Source organism: Olea europaea, unplaced genomic scaffold (genome assembly GCF_002742605.1).
Source record: "Olea europaea var. sylvestris unplaced genomic scaffold, O_europaea_v1 scaffold2999, whole genome shotgun sequence".
In the NCBI taxonomy this organism is placed as follows: Eukaryota; Viridiplantae; Streptophyta; class Magnoliopsida; order Lamiales; family Oleaceae; genus Olea; species Olea europaea.
Genome location: NW_019248641.1, coordinates 45,186 through 62,862, shown reverse-complemented (window position 1 = coordinate 62,862; position 17,677 = coordinate 45,186). Strand labels below are relative to the sequence as shown.

At 35.5% G+C, this 17,677-nt stretch overlaps 1 protein-coding gene and 1 long non-coding RNA gene across 2 annotated transcripts in view; both read left to right on the top strand.

The window, feature by feature from the left end:
• The first annotated feature begins 6,425 nt into the window (after positions 1-6,425).
• LOC111384773 lies at positions 6,426-8,006 on the top strand. Its single transcript, XR_002700958.1, has 2 exons — positions 6,426-6,780; positions 7,771-8,006. It is a non-coding gene; the product is annotated as an uncharacterized LOC111384773 (long non-coding RNA).
• Positions 8,007-12,958: 4,952 nt separating this feature from the next.
• The window catches only part of LOC111384767 (RNA-binding protein 39-like), a 12,788-nt gene continuing 8,069 nt past the window's right edge, over positions 12,959-17,677 (top strand). Inside the window, exons 1-3 of the mRNA XM_023009090.1 lie at positions 12,959-13,729; positions 15,672-15,750; positions 15,904-15,960. Of these exons, the coding sequence (XP_022864858.1) occupies positions 13,116-13,729; positions 15,672-15,750; positions 15,904-15,960 (750 nt within the window). The 5' untranslated portion in view covers positions 12,959-13,115. The remainder of the gene's footprint in view (positions 13,730-15,671; positions 15,751-15,903; positions 15,961-17,677) is intronic.

Below are 17,677 nucleotides of genomic sequence, written 5' to 3'. Positions count from 1 at the left end.
ACAAGGTCACATATACATAAAAAACACGAAATGAATAGTTCACTTACATCGTCAGGGAGCCAAGCTCCCGCAGTGGTGATATCGTGGAACCACTTGTAAGGGTCCGAGACCGTCCTTTGACCTATCGTGCGGCTAACTCTGTAAAAAACAGGGAAATGTTAAAATAAGCATAGACGAGTTAGCGTATAGTGCTTTATTAAAATCATACAATACTTACTCGGGGATAATTCTCCTCTACTCTGTCTCGAACGCTTTCCACTTGGCATTGTCCACCTCTCTGAATAAGTTCGGGTACGTCCCATCGATGAACGTCCTTCTCTTGGCCTCAGCCGTGAAGGGGGAAACAACATACTGTGACGGCACTCTCAATCTCTTGCCGACCACCTGCTCCGTCTCGTCAACAACATGTTTCTTACTCTCAATCACGCCGGGCGTCCTCTCGACCTCCGGGGCCACCTCCTCCGCCCCTCCCGTCGGGGCCACCCCCTCCGTAGTCCCCTCTCCCATCCCCCTCGGGGCCACCCCCTCCATAGACAACCACAATGACTCCAATGTTTCATCACGCCAAAAATGTGGGTGACCCCCCTCTCTATCACCATCTCTGCCACCCTCTCGATCATGATTTCCGCCATCCCCTCTGTCCCCCCATCGTCTGCCGGCTAAATATCCTCTAAGCGTCGCTACTGTATCCTGAAGGTCGACAACGGAAGACTATAGTATTCCAACATCATGGGATAGATCGTCAACCCTCCCCGTCAACTCTCGGCCCATATCGTCAACCCTCCCTATCAGATAGTCGACCTTCCCTGCCAGATCGTCGATCCTCCCTATCAATCCTTATCCCAGATCATCGACCCTCTCCGTCAAATCTCGTAGTAGCGCGCCGACCTCCTTCGCTATAAATCCATTCAAACAGGCATACAAATCATCACTGTGCCCCGGAGACACACGGGGGAGGTGTCTGAGCGGAGGTGATGCCAATGGCGGCGGCGATGGCCTCGGCGGCGGTGATGCCCTCGACAGAGGTGATGCCAATGGCGGGGACGATACTCTCGGCGGAGGTGATGCCAATGGTGGCGGCGATACCCTCGGCGGAGGTGATGCCAATGGTGGCGGCGATACCCTCGGCGGAGGTGATCGTCGATTAGTTGGACCGCCCTCCTACATAAATAAAATTAAAAATTATTCAATAAATTTATACGTCAACGATATTCAATAAATTATATTTCATTCACATACCCAATCTCGGTCCAAGTTCGGATCAGATATCTCCTCGTCTGGGGTGTGCGGAACGCCTAAATCCCACACAAGACCCCGAGTCTTCTCTTCCATCGACGACGTCAACTCAGGTATGACTTCAAGTTGATATATTGACATTTCAACTACTTAACGATCATGTAAATAAAATTTTAAACTACGTATAATATAAATCACAAATGTATAATACTTACCTGAGGATCGTTGAGGATGGCGAATAACTGCTTCCCAGTGGGATATCCCTGCGCTCGTGATGATCTCCAATGATGCATCTGAGGGCAGCGTGTCTCCCCTAGCTGCACAAAGCGGGCCACCAGTACAGGAACTGTCTCATACACCAAAATCTGTAACACATACACTTATTAAGCATCAGTGTAATACACTAAAACTTTAACTTTGATTATATTAAACATTTACCTACACCGCTAAGGGCAATCCATATGTATCGTATTTACGCATCGACCCCCTGGGCCTCGAGTGCGATCTGTGAACACATGTACGGTGTTTTCGTAGCATCTCCGGCCCCATGGATAGTTGTTGAACACATCGATGTCGTCAACAACTTGCAAATGAAAAATGTCGATGGCAGTCTTCTTGTGATGACACCTCATCACACTCTCGAGGATGTAGACCAGCCCAAATTTCAATCTATCTAGCATATGGTCGCACCCCTGATCGCGACCATCAAGTCGGGTAGAAGCACCGACCCATGTCCCTAGAAGTACGTCTCGTACAACCTATTGCTTCTCTCCATGGCTGCATCGTCGCCCGTAATCCTCAGCCCAGTGATCAATGTAAACTCAAACATCGAGAAACTGACGACCTTGCCCCCGAGGTCGAGCTGGAGGGAATCGCTGTCGACTGGCCTCAGAAGCCGATATAGAAGTGCATCAATGATCTGTTCTGAGTACTGCACCTCTCGCAACTGGTACAGTGGGCACAAGAAGGACTGTCATAGCATATCTCCGTGCTGATCATCAAGCAGCTCCAACACAGCAGTAAAACTCTCAAAGCTACTGTTCCAAGTAGCTTTTCCCGCCATCCGTCTCAACTCTACATCTAAATGATACTCCATCCTGCAAAAATTCAAATGTTATAGCATTGAACAAGAGATAACAAAAAAAAGCATAATCTCACAAAATCAAGGGAACCGAACTCTAACTACCATACAATCACAAATATCACATTTGAAAAATATATTTACAAAAAACAACAAATCAAATTATATGTATTGTCAAAAAAATTAAAGAATATAAATATTATTTAAATAAATTGAAAAAAATCAAAGATTTTCATAAAAGAACAATAAAAGGAACAAGACAAATTGTTAATTTCGAACAATATTATGTATTCAATTATTAAATTATATAAAAAAAAGGAAATTATAAAAATTAAATAAAATAATTATTATTTGGAAAATATATTTACAAACAAAAAACTTCAAATTAAATACATTTTCGAAAAATGTAAAGACTATTTATATTATTTAAATAAATTTGAAAAAATAAATTAAAGATTATTTCATAAAAAAAAAGGAACAACACAAAATTGTTAATTTTAGGATATTTCAATTATTAAATTATATAAAAGACAAATATAAAAATTAAATAAATAATTACTTTACCTTTTTTAAAAATGTAAAGACTATTCATATTATTTAAATAAATTTGAAAAAATAAATTAAAAATAATTTCATAAAAAAAAGGAACAACACAAAATTGTTAATTTTAGAATATTTCAATTATTATATTATATTGACAATGATAAAAATTAAATAAATAAATAACATAATTACTATTTAATCAAATAAAAAATTTAATTAATTACAAAAATTATAAAAAAAAATAAATAAATAAATAAATAAATAAATATATATATATATATATATATTTTACAATATGAAGCAGACTGTTAACAGTCTGGGTTAACAGTCGGTTAGCCGAAAATCGCCTTTGCCGACGATAATGCTCCAAAAATTGCAAAAAATCCACATTTTTCACACTCCCAACATGTCCACAATCTAACTACTCATACCCATGGATCTAATTAAATCGAATAATGTAAGGAAAATGCTAAATTTACTTATTCAATAAAATTTCTACTGAAACAAAAAGTCATCATGAAAATTAACCGGTTATTTTATTTCCGGTGTAGATGAAGGTCGTTGACTGCGACGTTGGTGTAGTTGCCGATGGTTGATCGGTCAAATTTTTGGCGACTGTTCGTTGGTCGGTCAGTTAGACAGAATTTTTCAAACAGTTTGAAGGGTAAAATCGCTTTTTACTGTGAAGTTTTTTTTTAACTTAATTTATTTTTTCTTTAATTCAATTAAGGGTAATTGGCACAAAACGTCCTTACCTTTCAAGTCTATTGTGGAAAACGTCCCTACCTTTCATTTTTTGACATTTTTGCCCTCATTTCAACCTTTCTTTGCGCTGGACGTCCTTCCGTCCATATTCCGTTAGTTTTTCCGTTAATTAAAAAGTAATTAGCACAAAACGTCCCTACCTTGTATTATACGACTGAGTCTTGGAGAACAGCATATGTCGAGACTATATTTCCTCTGTCGAATGAAGTCGAGTGGGAAGTTCCCGAGTACATTCTCCCGTTTCATAATTTGTTACCACCAGCAGTTGAACCGCGTGGTCCTGGACGTCCAAGTACATTTAGAATACCATCTACCGAAGAGTTTCCTCGACCGCGTAGGTGTGGTCGGTGCAGAACCGTAGGGCATACTCGGCAATTTTGTACCAGTCAAATTCCCCTAAATAATGACTAGACAGGTACGTGAAATGAATAATATTTCCCATTACTTTATACTGTTCAATATTTGTTCTTTATAAATTTTCCATATTCAATATTTATTTTTGATAAATGGTATTTATAATGATTCATATGAAAAAAATAGTTCCATACTCGACATACGTGTAAAATAACAAAAAATAATTAAATTTCCAATTTGAATGTTATATATATTGAATACAAATTTACAATTATTTCATAATTACAAAAATAATTAAATTTACAATTGAAATCTTACATATACATATATAGTCGAGTCAGCAAAAACGATCTCCAGTGTAACATAATGTTTATTGATGCACGCTGGAATGTATATATGTGTACAACCCTCCCATGATTTTCCCCCGACACTCGGTGACAGTCCTATCACCCACTCGAGCATATATTCTAGCACCGTGTACTCGTTACCCATAAGTTCGAGCGATTGATACTCTATGGTAACAGCACACAGGAACTCGGTGTTTACTATGAATCGACCATCGACATCAAATAATTTTGGATGTCTTTGAGCTCGATCTTGCAGCAAGTCCATGGCTAGGTCGATGTGCTGCAGCAGGAAACACCAAAAAAATATGAGTTATTCATTTAATAAACACAACGTCATATATACATAAAAAACACGAAATGAATAGTTCACTTACATCGTCAGGGAGCCAAGCTCCCGCAGTGGTGATATCGTGGAACCACTTGTAAGGGTCCGAGACCGTCCTTTGACCTATCGTGCGGCTAACTCTGTAAAAAACAGGGAAATGTTAAAATAAGCATAGACGAGTTAGCGTATAGTGCTTTATTAAAATCATACAATACTTACTCGGGGATAATTCTCCTCTACTCTGTCTCGAACGCTTTCCACTTGGCATTGTCCACCTCTCTGAATAAGTTCGGGTACGTCCCATCGATGAACGTCCTTCTCTTGGCCTCAGCCGTGAAGGGGGAAACAACATACTGTGACGGCACTCTCAATCTCTTGCCGACCACCTGCTCCGTCTCGTCAACAACATGTTTCTTACTCTCAATCACGCCGGGCGTCCTCTCGACCTCCGGGGCCACCTCCTCCGCCCCTCCCGTCGGGTCCACCCCCTCCGTAGTCCCCTCTCCCATCCCCATCGGGGCCACCCCCTCCATAGACAACCACAATGACTCCAATGTTTCATCACGCCAAAAATGTGGGTGACCCCCCTCTCTATCACCATCTCTGCCACCCTCTCGATCATGATTTCCGCCATCCCCTCTGTCCCCCCATCGTCTGCCGGCTAAATATCCTCTAAGCGTCGCTACTGTATCCTGAAGGTCGACAACGGAAGACTATAGTATTCCAACATCATGGGATAGATCGTCAACCCTCCCCGTCAACTCTCGGCCCATATCGTCAACCCTCCCTATCAGATAGTCGACCTTCCCTGCCAGATCGTCGATCCTCCCTATCAATCCTTGTCCCAGATCATCGACCCTCTCCGTCAAATCTCGTAGTAGCGCGCCGACCTCCTTCGCTATAAATCCATTCAAACAGGCATACAAATCATCACTGTGCCCCGGAGACACACGGGGGAGGTGTCTGAACGGAGGTGACTACCCATTTAATACGTCTTTCTAAAATTTTCCAGTGACACAAGATGACAGCAATAGTAGTTGTGGAATTGTGAAATATAATGTGTTCACGATATTTTTTCTTTATTTAACTTAATCATTTAAAGTATTTTCAGATTCATGTTGCTGCTACTGTTACTTATGGACTAAGTTGATGGTGGGAAAAAGGGGTGAAGTGGGTGAGGACAATTTTACCCTTGTTTATGGAAAGGAAAATGTATTTTTGTATTTAATTAACGGAAAAACTGACGGAATATGGACGGAAGGACGTCCAGCGCAAAGAAAGGTTGAAATGAGGGCAAAAATGCCAAAAAATGAAAGGTATGGACGTTTTCTATAATAGACTTGAAAGGTAGGGACGTTTTGTGCTAATTACTTTTTAATTAACGGAAAAACTGACGGAATATGGACGGAAGGACGTCTAGCGCAAAGAAAGGTTGAAATAAGGACAAAAATGTCAAAAAATGAAAGGTAGGGACGTTTTCCACAATAGACTTGAAAGGTAGGGACGTTTTGTGCCAATTACCCGAATGTTTAACGGAAAAACTGACGGAATATGGACGGAAGGACGTCCAGCGCAAAGAAAGGTTGAAATGAGGGCAAAAATGTCAAAAAATGAAAGATATGGACGTTTTCTACAATAAACTTGAAAGATAGGGACGTTTTGTGCCAATTACCCATTCAAAAGTAGGGACGTTTTGTGCCAATTACCCATTCAATTAATGGGTCAAAGGCTAATATCAATTTTTGCTAAAGTGGAAGAGCTATTTTCGTGTATTTCCTCGCCTTCTTCCTCAACAATCGACCCCCACGAATCCCCTAGACCCTACTATTATTCGAACCCCATTGCCTTCCTCTTCAACCTCTTATCATCACTTGGCCACGGAGTTGTCGAAAACAGTCACAACCACCCCCAAAATCGCGCTAACAGTCATCGTTTTCACCATATTTCCACTGTCGTCGACCACCGTTTCGATCGCGGACCATCACCACTCCACTCTTCTCAACCAGGCACATCCAGTACCATCATGGGTCACCTGCAATTTTACCCAGAATCGAGTGTGCCTGTGAAAGCAGTCCGTGAGTTGTGAAATAGATTCGGTCCCAACAAAATTGATGAAATTTTACTGATGGGTAAGCATTTCTTTTTTTGTTTAATTCTTTATGGGCATCCATATATATTCGGAATTAGGTTGCCATCGCATCCCAATTACTATGGATTGGAATGTTGTGAGTTTGGAATGAGAATATTCATCAACCTTATTTTCAGTTTCCTGTAGTTCTCTAGGTGCTCTTATTGTATTTAATGTATATGCAAGAATCTTCTCTTGGTCTGAGCATAGATTTTACCTTGATGATGATGTAGTAGAGCTTTGATCAGCACGAATTTGATGCTTATCTAGATGCCTCGGTGTACTAATTGCTGGTGTAGCACTATGAGGCCAATGTATATGTTTATTTTAGTTGTGAGGGTAGCCAATAATCTCAAAGCATTTTTCCTTTATATGTACTTTCCGCAATGATCACGATTAAGGTCTGTTACATCCTTTTGCAAGGCTCTACTGATTTTGATGTGCTGGTTTTGTCACGTGAGATTTGCTATTAGATGCAAGATTTGTGGAAGATATGTTTGTTTTGAGACATGGAGAAGCGGTTGACGTTCTTGTTGATGGGTAATGGAATAAGCTTTGCCAGCATTAGGTACAAGATTCATAGCGAGAATCTGACTCTGTGCATATGTATAATTAAGACCAAGATTTTGGAAAACTTTTCCTATTTCTTGCTACACCTGTAATTCACTTTGAGTTTGATACTTGCAAATGGAAATTCGCTGTCCCGATAATTCCCTAGTTCATTTGTTTTTCCTTGTTTTGAATCTAATAGAATTGCTTCAACTATAGAATGTTGGCAGGAACAGGGGTGGAAAGTAGTAACTTCAGTGACATTTGTTTAGGATTCAAGATTTGGCCGAATTCTTGTTTATAGTTTGGAATTTACTGTTTTGGTAGTATCTATGACTTTTTATTTTTGCGGTGCACCTAAAACTTTAGCAATAGCTTATGTAACTGGTTATTTGGTTTTATTCTATGTTATTTATGTTCCCTGCCTTATTTGGACTTACAGGCACAGCTCAACTGGAGTGTTGGCAGGAGGCAAGACCATGTGAATTTTGTAACAAAGCAACAGAAGAATCGTCTAGAAGGAAATAATTAGAATTTTGCTTATTGAGCGAGTTGGTTTATTCTGCATTTATCTATGTAAATTAGTTAGGGAGAGATTCTTTTTCTACACTTGCTGTTTATATTTCCACTGCTATGCATTCCTTTCTTCATTGAATCAAATTGTTGAAAATTATCTAAGTCCATGCATTGTTAGAATGATTTGGATTAATGTGCTGTGGTTTAGATTAATGTGATTTGGAATGCCATGCTTTTGAACTTTCTTGTTCTTTCTCATTCATTTTTCTAATCAATGTGATTTGAAATGCCATGCTGTGATTTGGATTAATGTACCGTGATCACCATGGACAGGGCAAATGAGGGCTGATGATGCCTGCTGATATCCATTTTTCTTTTTCTTTATCATTAATTTCATGTGATTTGATGGTGATATTAGAATAGAAACCAATGGATTATAGGGATAAGATCCTTTTTGATGCATGCTAGGATGTCTAGTAAAAAAAGTTGTCAACTGAAGTCACAAAATGTACTCTAGTCCTGTGTGGGATACCTCGGGAAATTGTCTAGATATACTTCTTCAATTTTAGAGGAAAAAAGACGCAAAAAGAAAGTAGGAGAATAAAAAGCACAAACCAAATTGTCTTTTCTCATTCATCGGTTGCATGTTAATGTCAAGAAGGATGATACATTCAATATGCAAGGAAAAAGAAATGATATGGTTACATAGTTGATGGGGTGTATACAAGAGGACCATATCTTTACAGCCTCTGGCACTAATTTCTTGTGACACATTACTAGTTCTCATGGCGTCGAACCGATTTGCCAAATTTCAAAGCAAACGCTTTTTCCAATTTTACGTTTTGAGAAACAGTTTTCCAAAATGACAAAAGTAACGTTTTTTCAGCAATTTTAAAATAGACACTCAAAATACGAAATCCAAAATGAATTCAAAATTACAAATTGAAACACGAAGAGAACAGTTCCAAAATTTTTCTCTTTTGTCCTGCTCTAGTCCTTACTATTCGATTCTCATCCTGCACATTTGTTTATAATTGACGTGTTGCTAGCTTCCAAAGTTAGAGTTTAACTTTTCAAATGTTGGTTCTAGCTCTTGAAACTCGCGAAATCTCCTCTGACTCATGGGCAGACCAAGGGGGGTCCTGGGGTCAGTTGACCTCTCTAACTTTTGAGATTTTCTTGTTTTTTCCTTTTCTTTTTTTTGATAAAGTTCTGTTTGATATCGATTAAAATCTAAATCAAAATTAACAATTAATTTTAATAATACATTTCATGGATTCCTTAACTTTTTAATTTTTATCAAAATTTACTAAAAATCTAATTTTATTCCTACTAAACAGAGGCAAAATCACAGTAAATTTGAATTTTCTCTTTTTTCTTTTACTCTATCTTACTCTCTCACTTACGTTTTTTTACCAAAACATTAATCTTTCTAATTTTAAAAAATTTGTTCATAATTTCTCTAAAATTATCACATTTACAAAAAATCACTTTTCAATCAAGTTTTTAACTAATTAGAACCTAAATTTGCATTTTCTCCTATCCTATTTGTGTAGCATATGTCTAAACTGATTATATAAAATTTAACTTATATTCAGTGAATTGTGTTTGTTTGATCAATTATTAGTATTGAATATTGGTTATATGTTTTTCCTTTCGATTACTCGAATTGATTGTTTGTATTAAATACACAATTTTTTTAAAACATAAATATATATTTTCTTGTGATGAGCAAAATATTACTAAAATGACTGTTCAAAATCGAATAGATGAAAATGATGAGCAAAATATTAATGAAAAAATATTTTTTAAATGTAAATCTGCATTTTCTAGGATCAAATATGAATCATTAAAAAATCAAGAACAAAATATTTGATTTGTACAGAATTTGATTGTTCCCCCTAATTCAAAATCTCTATGTCTGCCCCTGATCTGACTTCTAGCTTAATGCTCTATTGATTACGTACAATCCAAATCGATCACAAATAGGCTTGGAATCTCATTTCTTTGGGTCAACTGTATTCAAATTGGGTTTCTCGACAATCAATACATTTACACTAAGACCTTGTTTGAGCCCCTTTTTGGGAAAATAATGAAATTTTGAATAGTGTATTGATGCGAAATGTGTGGTTAAAAATAAGGAAAAAATTTGGATTTACGTGTAATATTATTTCATTGAAAAATGTGTGATTGAAATGATGTCAAAACAGTGTTGAAAAATGCATTTTTTTTTAAATAATTGGGCTCAAACAAGGGCTAAATTAGGTGGATAGTTGCTCAATAACCGCAATTAATAAAGATCATAAGCCCAAATTAAAGTATGCAAAATTCATTGACCTGCTTTGATGTCCTACTTCTATTATCGTGACTCCCCCAGTAGATGGAGATAATGAATTATGTCGAGAAAATTTGGAATGATCTTATAGAACGTTTCTCTCAACCTAACAACCCTAAAAAATTCAAGGTAGAGAATGCTATTTCATATTGTATGTGATGTCAACATATTATACATTATTGAAAGTTTAATGGGACAAATTGATCTTATATCTCTATATCAAATTGCTCATGTGGAGCAGCCAAAGTTGTTACGAGTTTACATCGAAAAGACAAAGGCCTTGAGTTCAAATCTCCCCATTATTCATTTTTATAAAAACTGTCCAAGTGTTAGTTATTGATGTGAGAAAATGAATTATATTCACACGTTTTGAAGATAGTATTTAGAAGATAAATACCTGTATTTATTTAATTAAACAGGTGTATCAATGAGCCGAACCATAAAGTTCAACGACACCAACAAAAAAAGAAATAGATACAACTAAAAACGAATGTCCACAACACCCAAAAAAAAAAAAAGAAAAAAAAAAGGAAAAATCTCATTAAACATCCATGCTAGGAATTTTTGGAAAGCTAGACGAGGATATAAAAATCTCTATTTATCGTTATTTATTTATTTTTCGTACTATGGTACCTTTTAAATACAACTTTAACCCACATGTCTCTGAAATCACAATTTATTTTCAATCATTTGATTTCACACGTTCTGCAATAAGTAACTATTTTGTCACATACCAAAATATTTACAATCAAGGAAGTGCATTTTTATTTTTTATTTTTTTAAGTGGTGGATTTTTGTGGAATTCGTGAAATTTATAGATTTCTATTGAATTAATGAGAGTTTTTAGTAGACAAATTTTATTATTCTTTGATAAAAAAAATATTTAATGTTCAATATAATCAACAAATCTTGACTTCTTGAAGTATAAAAATTCGACTTTAGTAAATTTAACTATAAATCTTGTTTATAAAAAATCCTATAAAATTAATTAAAAATAAAAAAATTTGATATTTGTTATAAATTAGTTTTTTTTTTTTTCAATACGATGTCCTATAAAATATAATTACAAATTGATTTTTCAGAAAAAATTGGATGGGAAAAATTTGTCAGCATACGAAATGGAGATAAACAATAAAGAGAAATAGAAAAAGGAAAGTGAAAATAAATATAACTGATACAAAAAATTAATTCTTAAATCATGGCTCGAATATACATAAAGAGAAATATTGAAAGCCTATAAAAATCTTGACTAAATGTATCAATCTTTCAAAGAGTCTCAAAAAGTTTACATTAAACCCTTGTTTGAGCCTCATTCTTTTCATAAAAATTCATTTTTGAATAGTGTATTGATGAAAAATATGTGGTTAACAAATAATGAAAAGTTTTAAATTTACGTGTAATATTATTTAATTGAAGAATATGTGATTGAAATGATATCAAAATAATAATTAAAAATGTATTTTTTTTTCAAATAATAGGATTCAAACAGGGGCTAAATGCTTTTAAATTATTCAAATCCTCTTTTTTTTTTTTTTAAATTTCCCAATTAAGCCCCTTGTTTGATAACTATTATTTGGGAAAAATAATGATGGGAATAATAATATTCAAAAGAACGTGTGATTAAAAATAGAAAAAGTTATGGATTTATGTATAAAATATTTTATTGTGCGAATATATAGTTGATATTAAATTTGTAGAAAAATCATTTTGTAAACATGATTATCAAATAGGGCTAAACATACTCGAGTAAAAAGTTTATATACACAATCACACACAGTTATGGAATATAATAATAATATGCATGCGTACATATACACACATACATATAGAGAATGGTAGCCCTTGGGGCATAATTCAGTGGTGTAAAGGATAAGAGTGAGATTATCTTACGCCTTGCTGGTAGTCGCAGTGTGGGTGCTCGATTTCTGAAACATGGAATTGAACTCTTTGTAGGCGCAGTATACATGTAGCTCTTGTTCCCTGACCTGTTGGGGCACATCTCGCAATTTACCTCCCTCACAAAATTCTAAAGGCAAGATGGTGAGGACCTTCAAGATTGAGGTTCAACCCTTTTTTTTTTAATTTAAAAAATGGTACATGAACATAGTCACTGACAAATTTTTTTATAAGAAACATGTGTCAAATTTTAATTGGACAATTTATTAAAAAAGAGTCAGACAAGTGCCGACAATACAACACCTATGAACATTACACTATTTTAATGATTTTTAAAATCACATCACCTATAAATGGATTAACGGCCTGATTGGTATGGTTTTTGAAATGTCAAGGGGAGGTTTTGGGATTAAAAAAAAGCTTTCAGACTCGTTCAACTAAGTCCCGGTCCGTTTTTTATTTTTTTCTCATTAAAATGAAAAATATGACCATTATTCATCATATAAAGTCACTGAATTTGAATTTCTATCTCTCGTATAACATCCGTAACAACTATATTTTTCATTTACATTCTTTCAAAAATGAGAACAAACGGGGGCTAAGTGTATGTTTGATAGTAATTTTTCAACTAAAAAATCAATTTTTTGATCGTTATTTCACTATTCAAACATTTATTTTTCACTTCTTCTCTCACAAATAGAATTTACTTTTTTTCACAACTGTCAAAAAATCAATTATTAAAGTCATTACCGAACAAACCCTAATTTTATAAATGTACTTTTATAATTAGAAGAACTTTTAAATGAAGTTGATTTAAAAATTTATTGAAATAGAAAATGCTTTCTTAAAAATACTCTTCTACAAGCAACAGCAAAAGCAAAAGTAAAATCATGCCAAACTGGACCTAAAGGGAACACCGCTATTTCTGTATCTTCCAAAACCCTAATTCAATCTTCCTTTTACTGGAGAGTCATCCAAATTCTGGCGGTTCGACCAACCTGACCGCCATTAATCGACAAATCTGAATTAGCTGCAGCAGGATGGACTTCGATGAGTATGATTACTTAGAAAAGGCGGTGGAAGAAACTAACGTCCCGTCTAAAACCGCCGAAAAGGAAACTTCTGACAAGGAAAAAGACAGAGACAGGAGCGAAAAGGGTTACAGACGAAGAGACAGGATTGAAGATAATGACTTGGATGAAGAAGAGAGGAATCGAAAGAGCAGTGGCAAAAAATCGCGAGCAGACAGGGATAATGAAGAGAATGGGCGAGACAGAGACCGCGATAGGGAGCGTGAGCGTGATAGGGAAAAAGAGAGAGACCGGGATAGAGAGAGGAGCTTGAGGCGTAGGAGTTCCGACAGGGATTTGGAGCGGGAAAGGGATAGAGAGAGGCGGAGCTCGAGGGAACTCGAACGGGATAGGGAGAAGAGAGACAAGGATAAGGAGAGGGAAGGGGACAGGGAAAGGGATAAGGAGAGGAGGGAGAGGGAGAGGGAGAGGGAGAAAGGGAAGGAGCGAGAGAGGGAGGTGCAAAAGGAAAGGGAAAGGGAAAAGGAAAAGGAGAGGCCGAGGAGTAGGAGTCGACCTACGCTGGAGCATGAAAGGGATAGGGATTTGATGAGAGGAAGGGAGCATGAACTGCGCGACAGCAGGTGATGTCTATTGCATTTTCTCTTAATAAAGCCAATCTTTAATGAAATGCTTCTTATTTGTTCTTTCATCAGTCTTTCATTTGCTTTTAAACCAAATTGGGCTTGGAGATTTTGACTTAAAAACCTTGATTTGTTCTTCACTTTCAAAATTGTAGCGAACTCTTGTCATGGTTCTAACTATGGTACTAACTCAAGAGTGAGTTACTTGATTGGTGAAATTGTGACTTTCTGATGAAATGCCTTTGATTGTGGTTATTTTGTTTGTGTTTCCTATCAGAATTTGATTTGTTATATATATTATAGCGAGGTGAGCTATTGAAATTCGAATATTCTGTTAACGGTTTGTCTTGGACAATTGAACTCGAAGATTTTCAGTTTTTGATGTCTTGGAAATTATTGTGCTTTTATTTTAGTTAAGATTGTCTCACCTTATAACCATTGAGGCTTGCCGGTAATTGGATTTAGGAGATTAGGTTAACCCTAGTACCTGTCCAGGGTTTGAAATTTGAATTTAAGTAGAAAGTTCTATGTACGTTTTTATTGAATGATTTCTCTTCGTATCCATTGTGACTAGGTTTGAAGCATGAACAAAATGTATAAAAAATGGTGTCATTGCAGGGAAGTATAAATTTATGCATAGAGCATATAACATTTTACTTGGGTTGATAAAGTTGATGGGTTATTTCACATCTTAATGGGCTTTCAACAAGGAAACACCTCAGAGATTTCTTCATTGAGGAAGTTGAAATTTCCACTCACCGAATTGATTAGCTCTGTTGTTTCTTTCCGGGTTCTTAGACTTGGCTCACGATTCCACCCTTCTAGTGTTTTGCGTAGCTGGATTTGAGGTTGCTTTCTTACCTCCGAGCTGAGATGTTGATCGGTGATATATTGAATTTTTCGTGTTTGCAATTCTTATGTGAACTGTATCAGTTTTCCAACTGTTTCTTAACTTCAGAGATGAAATTGCTAAAGCTCCATGTTTGCAAACAGCAATTTTGCTTTTTAGAAATTATCTGAAATTAACATATTGTGAATATGTTTAGTGTGTTATATGAAATATTGAAACTCAGTAATATATTTGAGTATGCAAAGTGATTAATGAATGTAAGTTAGAAAAGTGTTCAACCTCCATATGAATTTGTTGCTTAGATATAGTTGACAGAAGAGTGGCTTGTAAATTTTCATTCAGGCTACTACATTGAGTTTTGAAAGAGTTTTTTAATTATTTATTTCAAATATCAATGAGGAATTTTCTTGATGTGCACAGCACAAATTTAGTTTTTATTTATAATTTCAAAATGTCTTAAACAAATGAGGGTCCTTCCAACTACAGGTTGATCCAAAAAAGTACTTATCTGATAATTAAAAATATCAATTTGTTTATGCTTCAAAATAATCAAGCTGTTGATCCTTGTGCTTTCCTTTGATAAATTTTTGTCAGACTTTGTGAGCTTGATATAGTCATGGAGCTGTGGATTACCTAGTTATGTTGCTTGGCTTTTTCGAAATGCACAAATGTCGTTCTCACTCATTCTATTGTTATTTCTGTTCTGTTGCTTTCCAGCATGTGAGTGTTTAATGATTATTTTGGCAAATGGTCAGATTGTTTATTTTGCTGTATGTCTAGTGAAATGGGCTCACTGTGGCATGTCGAAAAATTATCCACTAGGTTGTTTTTCTTTTCTGTTTTCTTTACTTATTGTTAAAATCACTCTTCTGGTTAGGAGTTAGCCATGTAAATTGGAACGAACTACGAGGAAGATGCTGGCATGGAGTTTTTGGGGTGAAAATTCATTAAACCCGGGAAGTCTTAAAAACAAGGGTGTGAGATTATGTTCTTACAACAAATCTCTAGCAGGCTAGAGGCCACTGATATAATTATATTGGCCTTCTCCTATAATTGGATTTATACTTATTATGCTCAGAGTCGATAATGCAGGAGATTCAAGGATAAGAAAGAAGCAACAGAGCCTGAAGCAGATCCAGAAAGGGACCAAAGAACTGTTTTTGCCTACCAGGTTTGTTGTTTGACGGATTGTACTTGCATCTCAAGGACCAAACACAGAAATTTTTGCAAGTCACACACTTTGTTTATGTTTGGAATGAGTATGTGAAAATGGTTAGAATACTGTTAATCTGTTATTTGATTTCCCAACATTTTTCATTTGCAGATGCCTCTGAAGGCCACAGAAAGAGATGTTTATGAGTTCTTTTCACAAGCAGGAAAGGTATGCCAATATTTGAAAGATGACATGGTTTGATCCTAAATGATAAGCTTTATGTTTTGGATGTTACTTTTCTTATTTTTGGTTTGTCGTTTTCTTTATTTAGGTCTGTTTATTTATTTATTTATTTTTTCCCCCATCCCTACTCCAACTTCCAGCAGTGCATATTAGACTCATGTTTGTTTCCCATTCTTCCCCCAATAAAATGAAAAATATGATCATTATCCATCACATCAAGCCACCAAATTTGAATTTCTATCTTGTGTGGAGCTCGACTATATTTTTCATTCTCATTTTTATAAAAATGGGAAACACCCCCTAGATTTGAAACTCTACACAAAAATGGCTTGCAACCTCTTTCCTCCACTTCTTTCTATCCTTTTTAACTATCTTTTATCGAGGTCAGAGCCTAGGTTTACCATTTGCATGGACATCTCCTTTTATTTGTGTATTGTTTTATGCTATTTGCTAATTGTAATGTTGACAGCTTGTTTGGTACCCCATTATTTCAAAAATATATTTTTCTTTCTTATTTTCAATAAAATAATATTACACGCAAACCCAAAGCTATTTTCTTATTTTTTAACCACACATTCTTTGTCAAATCAGTATTCCAAAATGCGTTTATTTTTTTAATTTTTTTTATCTTTGTTTTGAGAAAAATGAGGCTCGCACATGCTTTAAGTCACAGAATCTATAAGCGTCTGATTGATACCCTTAAATTTACCCAATTTATTTCTTGCAACAGTATAATGGGTCCACATCTGCATCATCTATGTATCCATGTCAGCAAGAAAATATTTTCAAAGGCACACAATTTTTAATGCATGCGTTTATGTAGAATACCTTGTTTCAAAAAAAAAAAAAAAAAAGTAGCGTCAAAAAACCTTGTTTCAAAAAAATAGCGTCAAACAGGGGTTAAAATTAATTTTTCTCGGAACTCAGTGTCAACCACATATTCTTCCAATAAATAGTTTTGCATGTGGATCCATAATTTTTTTCATACTTTTTAGAACAATGCTTGATGTACAATGATTTTGACAATATTGTTGACAACATGCCTCATGGTATGTTGTTATTGGACAATATAAAAAACAATTCATCTTTTGAGCCAACACTTTTTTGCCACATCCAACATTGTCAACAGTGTTGTACAAAAGCATTGTGCAAATAGATTAATTCTACATTTTAACCCCACATTCTCTAAAAAATCTTACGTAAAACATGCTGTAAATACTGTCTGTAAACATATTGTCATTTATCTTGATTTATCTTGGCTATTCGACATGGTGGGGGCCATGACCCTTGTTTCTGCAATGACTGTCTTGAATTGTTTTTTTATTTTCTTCATTGCTATAAGTTCTCCGAAACCTTTCTACCCCAAGAGTTTTATCAAAAAACCTTCAATCTTCTCAAGTAAAAGACCAAATTGTTTAGGGGGTGTTCTCTTTGTGTTTCAATTTTGTGTTTTGAGTTTTGAATTCATTTTGAGTTTTGTGTTTTGAGTGTTTGTTTTGAAATTGTTGAAAATGCGTTCTTTTTGTTAGTTTCTCAAAACAAAAAAAAAAATAAATTTTTTTTTTAAAATTTTGAGAATCACCACAACACCACTTCAAAACACAAAAAAAAAAAAAAATTAATTTTTTTTTTTTTTTTTTTTTGAAATTTTGAGAATCACCAAAACCCCCCCCAAAAAAAAAAAAAAAAAAAAAGGGTTCCC